The 15,504-nt window shown below is 45.9% G+C and overlaps 1 protein-coding gene across 1 annotated transcript in view; it reads left to right on the top strand.

The window, feature by feature from the left end:
* Positions 1-11,555: 11,555 nt before the first annotated feature.
* The window catches only part of SLC2A13 (solute carrier family 2 member 13), a 134,767-nt gene continuing 130,818 nt past the window's right edge, over positions 11,556-15,504 (top strand). The window contains exon 1 of the mRNA XM_062490788.1: positions 11,556-12,102. Coding sequence (XP_062346772.1) covers positions 11,556-12,102 — 547 coding nt within the window. The remainder of the gene's footprint in view (positions 12,103-15,504) is intronic.

The raw sequence follows: 15,504 nt of genomic DNA, 5'->3' as shown, positions 1-15,504 counted from the left end.
AACCACTGACAGAGTCAGAATACAACCTGATACCCTGTCAGTCAGGGTGCTGGTGCAGTTTTCCTCCAAAGGGTCCAGCGATGATGTGGAAAGAAGTCTAGTTCTTCCTCTGGAATCCAGTGGAAAAGGCTGCCTTTGGCGTTCTAAACCTCAGTTTTTATCTAGGTAGGAAAGGCTTGGCTCGTCCTCCTGGCTGGAGCATCTCCCAATGGGATGATGTAATCTTATCAGTTATACAGTAGGACTGAATGGCCCATTAACAGAAGATACTTCCCACAGAGATAAGGATGATCACCCTTCTCAGACGGTAATAGAATATATATCTTGTATTGTAAACCAGGACAAAGTGCCACAAATGGAAGGACACAAGAACCAGTGCAGACATGCTACTAAATTTCTAGAGGTTCAGTGATTCCTGGGCTTCCTATTCAATCTGCCTTCATTAATGTGGTGTTCAGCACTACATCAACAAAGCCTCTGTCTGAAGGATAAATTAGCCTGAGTAGGGCTCTGTGCCCAGGTGGCAGAGTGTGCCCCTGCTCTAGTTCAGATATATGTGCTTGAAGCTGCAGCATCTGCTGCAGATCTACTCTCACTTCTTCAGATGCCAGCCACAATTAAAGCTGTTCAGTGCTGCCCATTGGAAGTAAAACATGGCTATAACCATTAGACATCAGTTTGTCATTTGTTCATCATTTGTCATTTTCCTCAGTCTGAATTTTCCTGAAAATGTCAGTAAATTTTTCCAAAGAGAAAATGATAGAAAAATATGTTGATTTGATCATGCCAGAAAGCACATACCCAATCCCTAAAATATTAGGACAGAGAACACCAGCTAGCTCTTTGCTTTCACTGCAGGAGAGATGTTCATTGCTGGATAGAAAATCATAGAATCAGCTGAGTTGGAAGAGACCCTCAAGGATCATGGAGTCCAATTCCTGGCCCTATCCAGGACATCCCAAGAGTCACACCCTGTGCCTGAGAGTGTTGTCCAAGCACTTCTTGAACTCTGTCAGGTTTGGTGCTGTAACTACTTCCCTAGGGAGCCTGTTCCAGTGCCTGACCACCCTCTGTGTGAAAAACCTTCTGATATTCAAGCTAAACCTTCCCCAACACAACTTCAGGCCAATCAGCTGTCTGTTTTGAGATTTTTTAAGCAAGACAGTTTTTTTCAGGAGGGAAAAATGGTTGAGAAAAAAGATTTTAACAGAGGCTGGTGAGAGATTCTCAGCTGCTCAGAAGATGAACTTGGTGTGAGTATGCCCTAGTCCAGAAAGTGTGGCCTCAAGCAGACATTTATATTTCTCCTTGGCAACAGATCTGCTTTGGTACTTTTCATAAATTCATTTGTTTTCTCAAGGGGCGGGTCAAAGTCTCCCTCAAAGGGAGAGTTCATCCCTTTCATCAGTGAAGAGACCTTAAATCAATGGTCCAACACACCAAGGTGACCAATTCAAAAACATAGCTAGAACATGGTATTGGTTCTTAATGTCACATGAGAAAGGGAGGGGGTACAGAGGGCCCTAGAGAGCAGTGTATCCACACAGGCATCTCAGCACCTAGAATCATCCCCCAGAAGAGCTCCAGCTGTCCACCCAATGTAATGGGGTATAGAGTCCCAGGGTACCAGTCCTGAACATCTTTACTCTGAGTCTAATGAGTTGTGTTCCAAGGACTACTGTCAGGAAGAGGCTGGTAGTGGCAGCTTTGATGGCCACAGACAGTGTAATACCTGTGAGGAAAGAACATTGTTCATTTAAAGTCCTACGCCATACAAAAAATCAGTGATCTATTTTAAAAGTTTTATTTTCTTTCATTAGTAATTGTTTTCCTTAAAGATTTCCCATACCCATGGGGATCATCTCACTAGCTCTCTTATCCTGTGTCTCAGATGACGAACCCTATTACCCAAATCAGTTATAAGAATCTGATGAATAAACATGACTTTTTTGTCCATTCATGTAACTACCAAATAACTGATGCATACATTTCTAATGACAGCCACTGATGCATTAGTACTACAGAAAGTTCCAGTGTAATTTGCAGTGCTTCAATTCTGTGCCTCTCTTCCCTGATCATTTTTCATGAATGAATTTGAAGTATCAGCATGTAAAAAATAATCCATCTCACAGCCTAGCTACTTTCCCTTCTATTTCCCTGGTGGGGAACAAGGAGGACAGTTTAGCTAACATAACTGTAAACTCCATTTTCCCTATCTCTGTTTTTGTTTAAATGATAAACTTTCAGACCAGGATCTGTTTTTTAATATTGCTATTTGCTCAAAGAACCTAACAGCACTAACAGTGTTTTGAGGCTTTGCTGGCCCGCCCCAAAACACAATGTAACACACAGAGCAAGCTTTTTAAGGAAAATGGAAAGATCATTGTGATGCTGAAGTAGTTTCCTGCTCAAACAGAATTTGTCAGCACACTGGTTTGTGAAAAATGTGCTGTTTGGAGGAACAGGAGGAATGGCATGGTTGGAGAGGTAATTTCTGTGTGGAGAGCAGCAGACAGCCTGGTCTGCAGGGACCAAAGTGCATCTGGCTGGAAGCAAGCTGCAGCTGTGGAAAGCCATTTCTCATGAGGAGGCTGATACTGTAGAGGAGTCAGAGCCCAGCTCACAGCTGTCTTCATGAGAAACAACCCTATCCTGGCTTCATCTCTGTGTCCAATGACAATGGTTGCAGAAACCCAAGCCTGGTTTGGTGGTCCCTTACCCTCTTTCAGCAGCAAGGGAGAGCTGGAAAGGGCAGGTAGGAGGCCCAGGATGGAGAGATTTGCACCATGTGCACAGACCAGTGAGCTGCCCCTTTCCAGTGGGCTCTGAACCTTGCACCACATTAAGGGGTGGTGCAAGAGCATGTAAGTCTTTACCTACAAGTTGCCACTGGGATAGTTAATCTGCTCCCGTGTGCTCACTCCAAAAAGAAGGCACATGGGTGCTGGGTCAGCCTGTATCCTCCAGCAATTTCAGTCTTCAGGCATGGATTGAATTCTCAAGCTGGGAGAGCACTAATAAATGCTGTTCCTGAGGCAAGCTATTATCTGAGTTGGTGAAGACTGGCGATGTTTAGAGAAAGAAGGCTCCAAGTAGAAGATTCCATTCCCTTGTCTCTGCCTCATAGAAAGATGGAGCTGGGGCACAACTCTAGAGAGAAAAAAAACAGATGTATTCTGCCTCACAAAGGGCCCAACTCACATAAAGGCTTGGCAGAGATCATACTGGAAAATCCACTGTAGGCCTGTTTGTGGGGTTGACACTAGGAGGCAGATCTAAAAAACACCCATCTGGACTAAGTGTGTCCCTGTGTGTCCCTGCAAAGAAACTGAGAAAAGGTCTGTCCTGTGTTTCAGTAGATTTTCTTAACCAATACCAGCCTATGAGCTCTTTGATACACAGCTTCACTATAAGATTACAAACACATGGTGTTGGGCTTTTAAAGCAATGTCAATCCCCACAGAATGAGGGAGTAGAGGGAGAGTTTGTGTCACAAACCATTGCTTATTTACACTTCTTTCTTCAACTGCCATTGATGTTCAGAGTTTTTTGACTCAAGAGCTGCTGCTTGTTGATTGATTCTCTTTACCTAACCCAACTCAGCTGGAATCAGTGTCTAAAACTTAGATTTCCACCTGTTTACTCACCATGTCTCTTTTCTCCTGTCTCTTTTTTTTTTCCATCTTCACCACTTTAAAGTTTCCAGAAGCCCATAGGTCTATTTGTTTATATATTTTTTCAATTCTGACTTCTTCCTACTGTACTTCAAGATTTTTTTATTCCTCTGCCATTTTTAACCTCTTCTGTTTCTTTTTCCCCTCTCACACTTACAATATGTTATCTACAATAGTGCTATCAATGCAAACTTCTGTAATTGCCAGTTTTGGAGAGATGAGTGTAAGACAAATGATGATACAATGATGGTTCTTTCTCACTTGCCGTTGAAATAATAAGAAATATTAAGAAAATTAAAGACATTTAAGAAAATTAAATTTCTTAAAAAATAAATATTAAGGTCCTAAGAAATAACCACCCCAATATTCACAGAACTGTATCTTTGATAACAGTGGTAAATACATTCACCAAACTGTGTTCCTTGAATAGTTCTTGATCATTTAGAGAAGGTCCACCTGTTTACCATTAGAAAAATATAGACCACTTAATTTCTTGCTTATTAGGTATTTCCCTCTGAAATGAAATTGATATCACAAAGATAGCACACAGATGCAGATTTGCATCAACAAAATGTTTGATAGGCTTCAGCATTGAGAGTGAGCACACACATTTCAGTGTAGCCAAACCTTTCACACTTTCTTGATGTGTTTGCATTCTCATGGTCTTGTGAAAAATACCAGTGTCATTGCACAACTCAAGATGCAGTCCTTTAATGTATTCTGTTACCTCCCCAAACCTGTACATTTACATGTCTCCCTGTGGGCTCTTTGGCTGTGCTCCCCTAGGATATATTTAGGATACCTCTACTATCGATTAACAGTAGGCATCTGTTATTTCTGTGTTAGCTGCTCACTTAATGTCACCTACATGTGTTACTGTCAGACCTAGAAGCTCCACATATTCTAAACCGCATTGTTAATGTCTTAGAGGAGACTGAATGCTACACCACCCTTTTTTACCTCATATATTTCATACTAACACATTATACATGCAGTGCATATGCTTTAGTCTCTATTGACAATACCATATATTGCTTTCTGTAATTCAAGACCTCACATTTATGTCTGTATTACACTTACGACTGTGTCTCTCAGGGACATTGTTCTCTGTAGTAAATGCTTTATTACAGGCAGCATGCCCAAGTTGCCTGCATCAAGGTGGGTATTCACACCATCTTCTTTAAGCATGTAAGCAGAAGTGTTGAGGCAGCAGCTATAGTTGCCTACGTGGTCAGCAGAGAGGCTCTTCTGCTCTGCTAAGCATAATAGCACTAGTGAGAGAAGTGGAGTGCTGATCCATAAAAGGTGTAAGTGCAAAACTGTAGATCACTTCAGGTTGCTCCTGTTTTGGTAGTGGCTGGTTATATGCTGCTCCTGGGACTATTCCCAGCAAGCAGTATGAACATGGCTGCACCAGTTATGGCTTTCTGTCTTGCACAGTCCTCCGGTGTAGTCCCAGCACTACTCTTGCCACATGTGCTCTTGGTGATGAACAAGCACCTTTTGTACAGAGGGCAAAGCTGTCTTCTTATCCAGAGCACCCCTGTGCTCCCTCAGGTGAATGTTCCAGGACTAACAAAGAATGCCTGTCCAGGAATCACTCAGGCTGACCTACAGCTCCCTGTATCTTGTCTTACCTTTAAAAATAAATGTAACATTAACCATCTTGCAGTCAGCAGGATCCTCTCCTGCTTGCCATGATTTTCTGTAGATGATAGACAGTGACCTTGCTGGCCAGCAATATTGATGCTCTTGAGTAATGACCACCAAACCCCATGGGGGTTTGAATGCCCATGAGATGTCCCAATGCTCCCTAACTGCTGCTTCCCCACTGCCCTTCTGTTCCCCCCCTTTGCTGATATGTGCAAAGGTCAGACAGCACGATTCGTGTATGCCAACAAGTGAAAAAACTACTGATTACTTCAACCTTCACTGTGTTGTCTCTCCCATCCACCTGTGGACCCATATATACCCATGCTATCTCTTTTTACCTTACTACCCTTTATGATCCTCACTAATTTTAGTTCCAGCTGGGATTTAGCTTCCATGGTTTTAGTCCTCGGTGCTTAAGCAGTGCTTTTTGTTTCTTCTTCCTGCATATTCCCTGTCTGTATTGTAGTTCTCCTGGATGGTCCTTGCCTAGCCCATGGGCTGTAAGATGAAGCTTTCTTTGCTTCTGCACAATGGTACAGCTCATGCATGAGCTCTCAGTAAGCTCTCTCTAAAAACCAATTAGCTCTTCTGGGGACTTTTCCCCTTCACAGCTGCTTCCCACAAGCTATTTCCTGAATAAGTCAATCTGCTCACCCAGAATCTTGTGGCTCTCCTTCCTGGCTCTGCTGCATCTCATGACCTCATGACTGCTGCAGCCTGTAACAAACCACCCCCAGCCTGAGCAGAGACTTATGACCCCTCTCACCCCCACTTCTTCCCTGCTCCTCAGCAGAAAGCCAAGCCAGCATGAACAAGTATCTGAAAGTGTCTTCTTTCTATAGAGAACCAACAACATTGTGGTAGGGTGACCTTTGGAAGAAAAGGAAGTTTTATGTCAATACAATGCTTATATTGAATAGTTTCTAAACTCCTATTTTCAGATCCTGTTTTTCTGTTTTAGATAATTCCTTACAGTCTCAACTTTATATTATTCATACATATCTGCAAACTCAATAAAATGGTGTGATCATGGGCCAGGGTTTGTGTCTCCCCAGCAGGAAGATATACTTTTCGTAAAACGTTGTACCTCACCATGGCATACTAATAATATAAAATTCCGTGTACTGAAAAGGTTTCTGAACCTTGAGACTGCAAGGAAACTTAGCTTGTAAGAAAAAGTTTTGTCATTACTATCATTGTTTTTCCAAGGTTTCAGACATTATATGAGCTGCTGTTATAAATTGCATTTGCTGATATTTTTTGCATCTTCAGCTAGGTGATTCCCCTCAGCCCAGCACAGTAGTATTTCTCGTGGCAAAATAATTGACTGTTAAAGCAGTATCAGAGTTTAAGGCATCATAACAGTAACAAACAAGAAATTAGTTTACAAATCTAAAAACAAATGGGGTTGGACACTGTATTACTGAAACTCACATGAGGCTAAAGACCTCATGCCTACCTCTGCAGCACCAACTGAGATGGAAAGAATTCTTGATTTGAGGATTTGCTCCTTATCTTACTCCTTTTTGTGTGTGTGTGTGTGCAACTAGTTTTATAAACTGATAAAGCTGATCTTTTGCCCCAGAATCACATCCTTTTCTGTCTGTCTGTCTAGACCCACAGCTCTTACATTCTTGTCTGCACATCAACCCAATTTCCTTTAAGAATCCATCTTTTCTCTATTGAACATATAATCTTCTTGAGAAGTGAGAAAGGGATTTCTTGGGTCCTGAGTCCTGGGCTGAAGCAAATCCATGAATCTGGCCTCCTACCTGCTGGGTGGGGCTACTGGCCATCAGACTATCACACAACACACTTAGAGCATCTCTCTGTGAATCTTGGCTGGTCTGAAGTCCCCAGGAGATTTCAGCACTCATCCACCCACATCTGAGTGTCTGCAAAGACAGGAACTTACTCCCCTGTCTGTTCTGACAGAGTTCTGGGCACATGTACAAAGTCCTCAGTAATTTTCTGGAAGACATTTTTCTGATGTATGCCATGTATCAACAACATAAAAGCAGTAAAATCTAGTGATTATTCCTGCACTCTGTGAAACACAAAAAAAATTTGAGTTTTTGAAAGCTGGACCAATTCTTTGATTTAGTTCACAACATCCTGGCAAACAATTGTGCAAACACACCTTAAAGGAGAGAATGAGAAAGTGCTGTGAATCTAAACAGCGTTTCAATTAAATATTCAGTCTCTTGAAAGCATAATATCATGCCTAAAATCCACACAAATCCTTCTTTGAATCTGACGCCGTCTTAGATTACTAACCATACCTACTGCATTTTGAATTAATGTGAAATCATTTATAAGTCAACTTTTATCATGAAATGCAGTACTATGGAGAGATGATCACAATTAAGAAAATCTACAAACCAAACAAATCCTCTGCCTTTCTCATGAAGTCAATCTTCAGTGTAGTGCATCTTACAGCTGAACTTTTTGTTGTATTTATTCAGGGCATCCTTTTAAGAGAGAAGCTTGACAGCATGATCTGATAAGAAATTATGTCTGTTTCTGCTTGTGTTGGGCCATCAATAGAAAAAATAAAATCTTTGTTAGCTCTCTTGAGTATCTATTAACAGCAACATACAGAATGCCTCCAGCATCTGAGGTGGCTGTTAAAAAGACAGGTTGTTTTTGTGACAGCCAGCTGTTCTGACAATATTCTGTAAAAGCACTCCTTCTAGCTGGCTAGGGATTTGGTGTGAATGTTTTCTGTTTCATGCACTGTGTCCCACATTTTTATTTGGGGCTTACATAAAAAAAAAAATAGTGAGTGTTGTGCTTGTCAGGCATGTCTGGAGACTTCTGGAAGATTACAGCTTCTTTCCTGCTGTAGAAATGTAAACCAGTCTGCTCACGGAGAGCTGCTGGACCTGAGGAGACAGTTCCTAGTAATCACATATTTTGATCAAGGAAGGGTGGTTAATGTAATTATTTTGGATTTCAGTAAAGCTTTTGATACTGTCTCTCAAAGTATCTTTCTGGGCAAAATGTCAAGCATTCAGCAGTTCAGCCAGGGAAAGTGCCAGATTCTGTGCCTCCAATGGGCAGCCCCGGATGTCTGTGGGAAGATAGTTTGTAAGGATAGTGCAGAAGTCAACCTCTCCAGATGAATTACAGCTGTACTGATTACTGAGGAGTGGAAACATCTGTGCCTGCCCAATGAGTTTGGATGTTACAAAAGAGCGGGTTAGTTGGCCACTAGTTGTATTTTGAGTTAGAGACAGAGTCTGCTGGCTGTGCTGGGGTAAGGGACAGACAAGGTAAGAAGATGCTGTGTGAGGGACAGACTGGGTAAGGTGCCTGAGAAAGGGACAGATTGAAGTTTAGCCAGTTATGCAGAGAGGAGGGAGAGGAGTCAGAGCTGTGTAGAGCTGCCTGTAAGAAAAGGAGTCAGTGCTGTGTGAAACTGCCTATGAGGGAAGGAGTTGCCTGAGAGAAGGTGTGAAAAGTTGCTAATAAAAGACTGGTGGTGATGCCAGTCCAGTCTGTCTTGACATAATTACAACACAGACAGACTGGGGAATGGGAGCTGGAAAGCAAGCACCATAGGAAGGGACTTGGGGGTCCTGGTCAGTGGCAAGTTGAACGTGAGTCAGGTGCCCTGGCAGCCAGGAGGGCCATGCGTGTCCTGGGGGATTCAGGCACAGCATCACCAGCTGGGCAAGGGAGGGCATTGTCCCCTCCCCTCTGCTCTGCACTGGGGCAGCCTCACCTCGAGTGCTGGGGGCAGGTTTGGACTCTTCAACATAAAAAGTAACTATTTGAGAGCATCTAAAGGAGGGCAACACGATGGTGAAGGGCCTTGAGGAGAAGCCGTGTGAGGAGTGGCTGAGGGCACTGGGTCTGTTCAGCCTGGAGGAGACCGAGGGGAGACCTCAGTGCAGTCACAGCTTCCCCATGGGGGGAAGAGGAGGGGCAGGCACTGATCTCTGCTCTGTGGTGACAGAGACAGCACCTGAGGGCATGGCCTGGAGCTGTGTCAGGGGAGGTTTACATTCAATATTAGGAAAAGGTTTTTCCCCTAGAGGGTGGTTAGGCACGAACAGACTCCACAGGGCAGTGGTCACAACACCAGCCTGGCAGTGTTCTAGAAGTGTTTGGACAATGTTCTTGGGCAAATGGTGTGACTCTTGGGGATGGTGCTATGCAGGGCTGGGAGTTGGGCTTCATGATCCTGGTCAGTCCCTTCCAACTCTGCTCATTCTGTGATAATTTCATTCCTGATGCTAGAACCTGGAACTGTTCCTTGCTCTAGTACTGAGGTGGCCCCTATTATTTTGGTCCTTACCAAAATAAGGAATGCCCCGTGCCAATGTTACTCAAATCTTGACTAAAAATAACTGAATGCTAACATGCATTTAATTACTATCTAGTTCAGGCTCAAACATGCAACTGACTGACTGCATTTAGAAATCCACTGCCACATCTGTCTCTAAATGGATTAACTATATAGACATTATTATACTGTTATTATAGTTCATTTTTATAACTACAGCTTGCCATTCTATTTAGTTGGTCTTATCTGGACCAGCATTAGTATGTCACAACTTGCTTTGAGACAGAGGCAAACCACCAAAGATGCTCTGTGCAGCTGGCTATGTTGGACTTTGCTCCCTCTTCTGATTTTTAAATTCACATGGCTATGACTAGTACTGCTCACAGGGGGTGGGCTGGTAACTGAGCCAGCTAATTACCAAAATTCTCTGGCTGCTGGCTGGCCTTATTATGAGGATCTCTACGGAAGACAGTTAAGCCACAAAGTGAATTTTTTTATCCACATATGTGCAAACATGTACATACAACAAGTTATAATATTGTGATGATATATTCTTTTGCCCAAAGGTCTGCATTGCATCTTGTCCCAACACATCTGGAAGGCCCTTCCATGCACACTGGTAGCAAACCTCGCCTGGGTCCTCACGGAGCTGGGCACCTCTCCCTGCTGACAGGATCTGCCAGGCTCTGCGTCCCGGTGAAAAAAGCCCCAAAACGAGTGTTTAAAGGTGTTATTAGCAAAACACGATGCTCTACTTAAAGCACAAACACGAGAACAAGCTCCAAACTCTGCTCCTATATGGCAAGAAACCTGTCCCTCTCTGAACAACTGCTGGAAGATTCCCTTTTTTGGTAACAGACGCACAGAATTGTTAGGGTCGGAAGGGACCTCTGGAGATCATTCCTGCTAAGACAGGGCTACCTAAAGGAGGTTACACAGGAACACGTCCAGGTGGGTTTTCAGTGTCTCTAGGGAGTGAGACGTCCCTGAGCAGCCTGTTGCAGCTCAGTGGCAGCAGAGCAGTGCCTGCTTCAGCTGCCCGTGCAGCGGGCAGGCTCGCTCAGAGCCCCTAGTGACAGCCAGCGACTGCAAAGGCAGCCGTCCAAGGGGTTTCTTGGAGCTCTACAGTCCCAGGGCCCTTCCTGCTCAACACTCGGAGAGGGGAGGTCGGGATAATCAATCGACACTAAGGATCTGAAATGGCCCCGGCAGCTGAGCTTGGACGAAGAGAGCCGGGCGATCCCAGCAGCGAAAACCTGCTCAGCACATAGCTGATGCCACGCAGCGCTTCAGGAACTGACAAACGCGTGTCTCCCTTCAAACGATCCAGTCATTAAATCAACCGCGATCCTTACGCGCGCCTGGCACCCGGACAGGGCTCCCCAGGCGGCGCGGAAACCGCGCGGGGGGAGGGCGGGCAGCCCCTTCCACAGGAACAGCTCCGCGGGCTCGGGGATCGGCCCCCGGGCTTGCGTGGCACCCACCCGCCTAGGGCTTCCTTCCTGGCTTCCATCCCCGCTTCCTCCCAAACCCCAGCGCCCATCTCCAGCCCCACCGCCCTCCCGCGAGCGAGCGCGGCGGGAGCGCTCCGTGCGCAGGCGCTCCGGGCCGCGCCTGCCCCGTAGGGCGCACGGCGGGGGAGGTGGCCGGGCCCGCCCCCTGCGCCCGCCGGGCCGCGCTCGCCGCTGTCCCCGCCTGCCTCCGCCTCCAGCTCCGCCCGGGCGCTGGGAGCGGCGGCAACTTCCCCTCAAGTCCGCCCGGCGGCGGGGGGACGATGCGAACCAGCTGAGCGCGGCCCGAGGGGGGCGGGCGCGCCGAGGACGGGCAGCGTCGGTAGCAGCAGCGGCCCCGCCGCCCTAGTCTGAGTAGCCCGGCAGCCGCCCCGCCTCAGCCCCCTGCCCTCCCCCGGTCGGGGCGGGAGCCGCCGCGGCCGTCCCATGTCCCGCAAGGCCAGCGATAATGTGGAGTACACGCTGCGGAGCCTGAGCAACCTGATGGGCGAGAAGAGGCGGCGGCAGGCGGACGGGTCCGCCGGCTCGGGCGCGGCGGCGGGCGAGCGGAGCCTCATCGCCGCCGAGTCCTGCTCCAGCCTCAACAGCGCGGCGTCGGGCGGAGAGCTGGAGCGGGCGGCGCGGCGCCAGTTCCAGCAGGACGAGACCCCCGGCTTCGTCTACGTGGTGTCGGTCTTCTCCGCCCTGGGGGGCTTCCTCTTCGGCTACGACACCGGCGTGGTGTCGGGAGCGCTGCTCCTCCTCAAGAGGGAGCTCAACCTGGACGCGCTCTGGCAGGAGCTGCTCGTCTCCGGCACGGTGGGCGCCGCCGCCCTGTCCGCCCTGGCCGGCGGCGTCCTGAACGGGCTGTGCGGCCGGCGGCCCTGCATCCTGCTGGCCAGCGGCCTCTTCACGGCGGGCTCCGGCGTGCTGGCCGCCGCCCGCGACAAGGAGACGCTGCTGGCGGGACGCGTGGTGGTGGGGCTGGGCATCGGTGAGTGCCGCACCGCCCCGCCGGGCTCCCTCCTCCGCGGGGACCCGGCTCCTGCCGGCGGGGGCAGCGCTCCCCCGGGCCAGGTTTAAGCGAGCCGGGAGTTCCCCCGTCCCTGCGAGCCCCTTGGGGTGAAGCAGAAGGCGAAGTGGCCGCGGAGTGCCCGAGGCTGGGGAGCTGGCGAGGGGAGCGCTTGGCTGAGCGAGGTCCGGGGCGGGGTCCCGCGGCCATCGCAGCGCGGTGTGCGAGGGGACGGTGTGTGTGCTTGCCCTCTTCGATTTTGTTACGGGTGGTGTAGTCCTGCCCCGTTGCTGGGAGAGTTGTCTGGTTTTGGTACGAGGAGAATGGTCTCGCATCCTTTCTGCGGTTTCATCTTTAGGGTGGTCTGTCAGTGTCAACAGCGCACGCCGCAGACTTTGCATTTGAGGGGATTCTTGGAAGGCAGGGCGAGGAGATCATGCCTGTCTTTCTAAAGTGTATCTCTCTTCTGGTTCCCCGCATAGCTTCACCTGGGCACTAAAGGAATGCCTCTGGGACAATATGAGGTAGTAATCTCCCTGGTCTGAATAAGTTAACGCTTGCTTTGGAAGGGTTTGGATTTCCTGAACGTGAATTGCTGCTCTTTATTTGCCTTCCTGTATGGGTTGCAAGCAGTGGGTTCTCGTAAAACTTGTTGGTTGTCCCGAAGAACTTGCAGTGATGAGAACTGTTTCCTCTGACCAGTTAGGCTGGTTTCTGTGCAGACTGTATTCTAAATATCCCTCAAATTTGGGTTGCTCTTCATCTGCCATCCTATCTGACAATAATTGAATTATACCCGCCATCTAAGATGGGCTCTATGAGGTTAATCAGAATCCTTGGACTATAGTAGGTATGATCTTGTGTCTCTTATCTGAAAACACAAGGACACATTGAGAACTAAAATTGTTTTGCTGTGTGTAGCAAAGTTGTTTCTTAGCCACTGGATAATTTTTTGAGTCCTCAGGCTTGTTATACGCACACTTTCTCTGATGCAAATTGTGGCCTTATTAAGGAAAAAAAGTTAGTGAGTCATAATAAAGGCTCTCAGAAATAAAATTGACCCCATCCATGAAGCCTCCTGCTGGTTTTCCTGTACTTCAACAACTTCGGGTTGCAGTTTTCCTACCCCAAGTTGGATGGTTCTTTTTAATTTTTTTTAAATGCTACCTCTCTGCATGTTTTTTGTTTAATCAGGACTTCAGGCTGCAGAATGTTGATAATATTGGTCACGAAGTTCAGGAGGCAAAACTGAATTTGACTATGAGATATCACGGATAACAGGAATTTTGATGTCAATATGTAGTATGTATATTTAGTGGAAGATACTAAAAGTACCAAATGTGATATCTCTTTGTGTTTGTAAAGCTTGTCATGTTCCTTTACTGTAACTCGTTGCAATGACAACTTCAGGGGCGTAGAGAAATTAAATGGATGGATGGATTGCTTGATTCCTGTGTGTGTGTGTTTTGTAGAGAGATAATAGGCATGTTGGAATTGTCTTACAGTGGTGCAAATAAATGATATTCGAATTATTGGAGAGATATGAGACTTGGGACTTACTACAATCAATATATAAACCACAGAAATGAAAACTAGGAGCCCTAGATCTCCTGTGTGCCCTGGGGAGAGCGATCTCTCTTTGGCCTCTGTCCACATCAGGGGCAGAGGTGGTGGTTCTGCTGAGACTCTGGAAAGCTGAAGTAAGACTTGAGAAATGTTCTGAGGATCTGAAGATTTTCTAGCACGAAGACACTAGTTTATGATTTTAAAATGTGATTTTTTTTTGTTTGTTTTTTTTTTGTTTTGTTTTGTTTTTGTTTTTTTGATCACAGACTGCTCTTCTTTATGTGATGTAGCTTAGGGTCGGAATCAAAGCTTTACCTCAGATTGCTATGACAGAAGCATGACAAGAAAATCCAGAAATTGCAGAGTCCAGTCCTACCATGGTTTGTTTTACAAAAGAAAAAATCTGTAGTGGTTCCAAGCTGTTCTCATGTAGCAAACTGGGACAGTCTCTACATTAAATCCCCCACCAGAGGGAGCTTGGATAATTTCATGAAGGCATTAGAAATCGGTGGAAGTTTTTTCTTCTCTTTCATCTCTTGGAGACTTCTGACTATCATTTTATGTCTGCCCAAAGTGAGCCAGAACTTCCTAGTGTTGGTGTAAGAAGCCTGTTCAGTAATGTGACACTTCGGTCATAGTACAAACTGCTGAAATGCGAGGGTGCAGTGGTGTAGTGTTACGAATGCTTTCCTCCCTGAAAACCAGTAAAAACTTCTTAACTGTGTATAAATTTATACATTTCTTAGGTTTCTTTCCTGTAGCTCTCTGCAAATTGCCCATCAAGAGATCTACTCCAGATATATGTGGGTTTTTTTGCATTTAATAAATGAATTACTGTGCTATGATCAGTACTGTGGTGCTGTAAAAGCAGATGTGATGGTCCTTCTGCCCTTGCTGGTGGAGGGTGGATCAGTGTTAATTTTGTCTGTGTGAGAAAATAGCTGTTTCTCTCGTGACTGTGATTTATAAAGGAATACAGTTAAACTTTCAAGGATGAAAACCACAGGATATATGTTGAAATGAGGAACATTTCTCATTTGTCTGTCTTGTCCATTTTTTACCATCTTCCTTAGAGTTCTTTTGAAATGGAAAAAACTCTCATTTTTCCTACAGCCATTACAGAATGAGGTGTTTCTGGAAATAAAGACCTTCTCTCAAGGACAAGTCTAAATCCTCTTTTATTGCAAATGTTGAATAGGTTTTTATGGTGGAAACAGTTATGTTCCCTTTCTGTCCCTCTTCCCCTCAGTATTAATATGAAATATAGAGAATGCTTAAAAAGGGAAAACATGTTCAGCATGAGCTTAGACTATCCTTCGATCTTTTCAGATCTGAATTTCTAAATACATAGTTTATGACAGTTCCAGTAAATGGCTTAAGAACAAGGTTATGGCCATTATTCCCTCCCACCTGCCCATTTCCAAACAATTCTGGTGTCCTGGACTCTAGAAATTTGTCTGAGCCAGATATCAGAATGCAACACTTGGACAGATATTCATTACAGCAAATGGGGGCAAAATCCAAACATTTAGGAAATTGGATTGCATGTGCTTGGTAACACTCAGTATGATCTTAACTAGGTAAAAAATCATTGATACCAAGCGTGTTTGGACCTTTGGCATCTTATAATGGTGAAGGCCTCCTCCTATTGTCTTGTGTTGGCTACTGTAGTTTGTGTGCTTGACAGGAAAGCTGGGTCCTTCGCTTGGCTCCTGTTTAGTCTGTCCCAAAGCCCGAGGTCAGGCCAGAACTGAAGCACTAAAAGCAAGTACCAGGCATGATTGGAGATGACTGTTTCTACTGAAAACTTGCTGTCTT

The sequence above is a fragment of the Cinclus cinclus genome, chromosome 4 (assembly GCF_963662255.1).
Source record: "Cinclus cinclus chromosome 4, bCinCin1.1, whole genome shotgun sequence".
NCBI lineage: Eukaryota > Metazoa > Chordata > Aves > Passeriformes > Cinclidae > Cinclus > Cinclus cinclus.
Note: the sequence above shows the minus strand (reverse complement) of the source record. Positions and strands in the feature narration are given on the sequence as shown.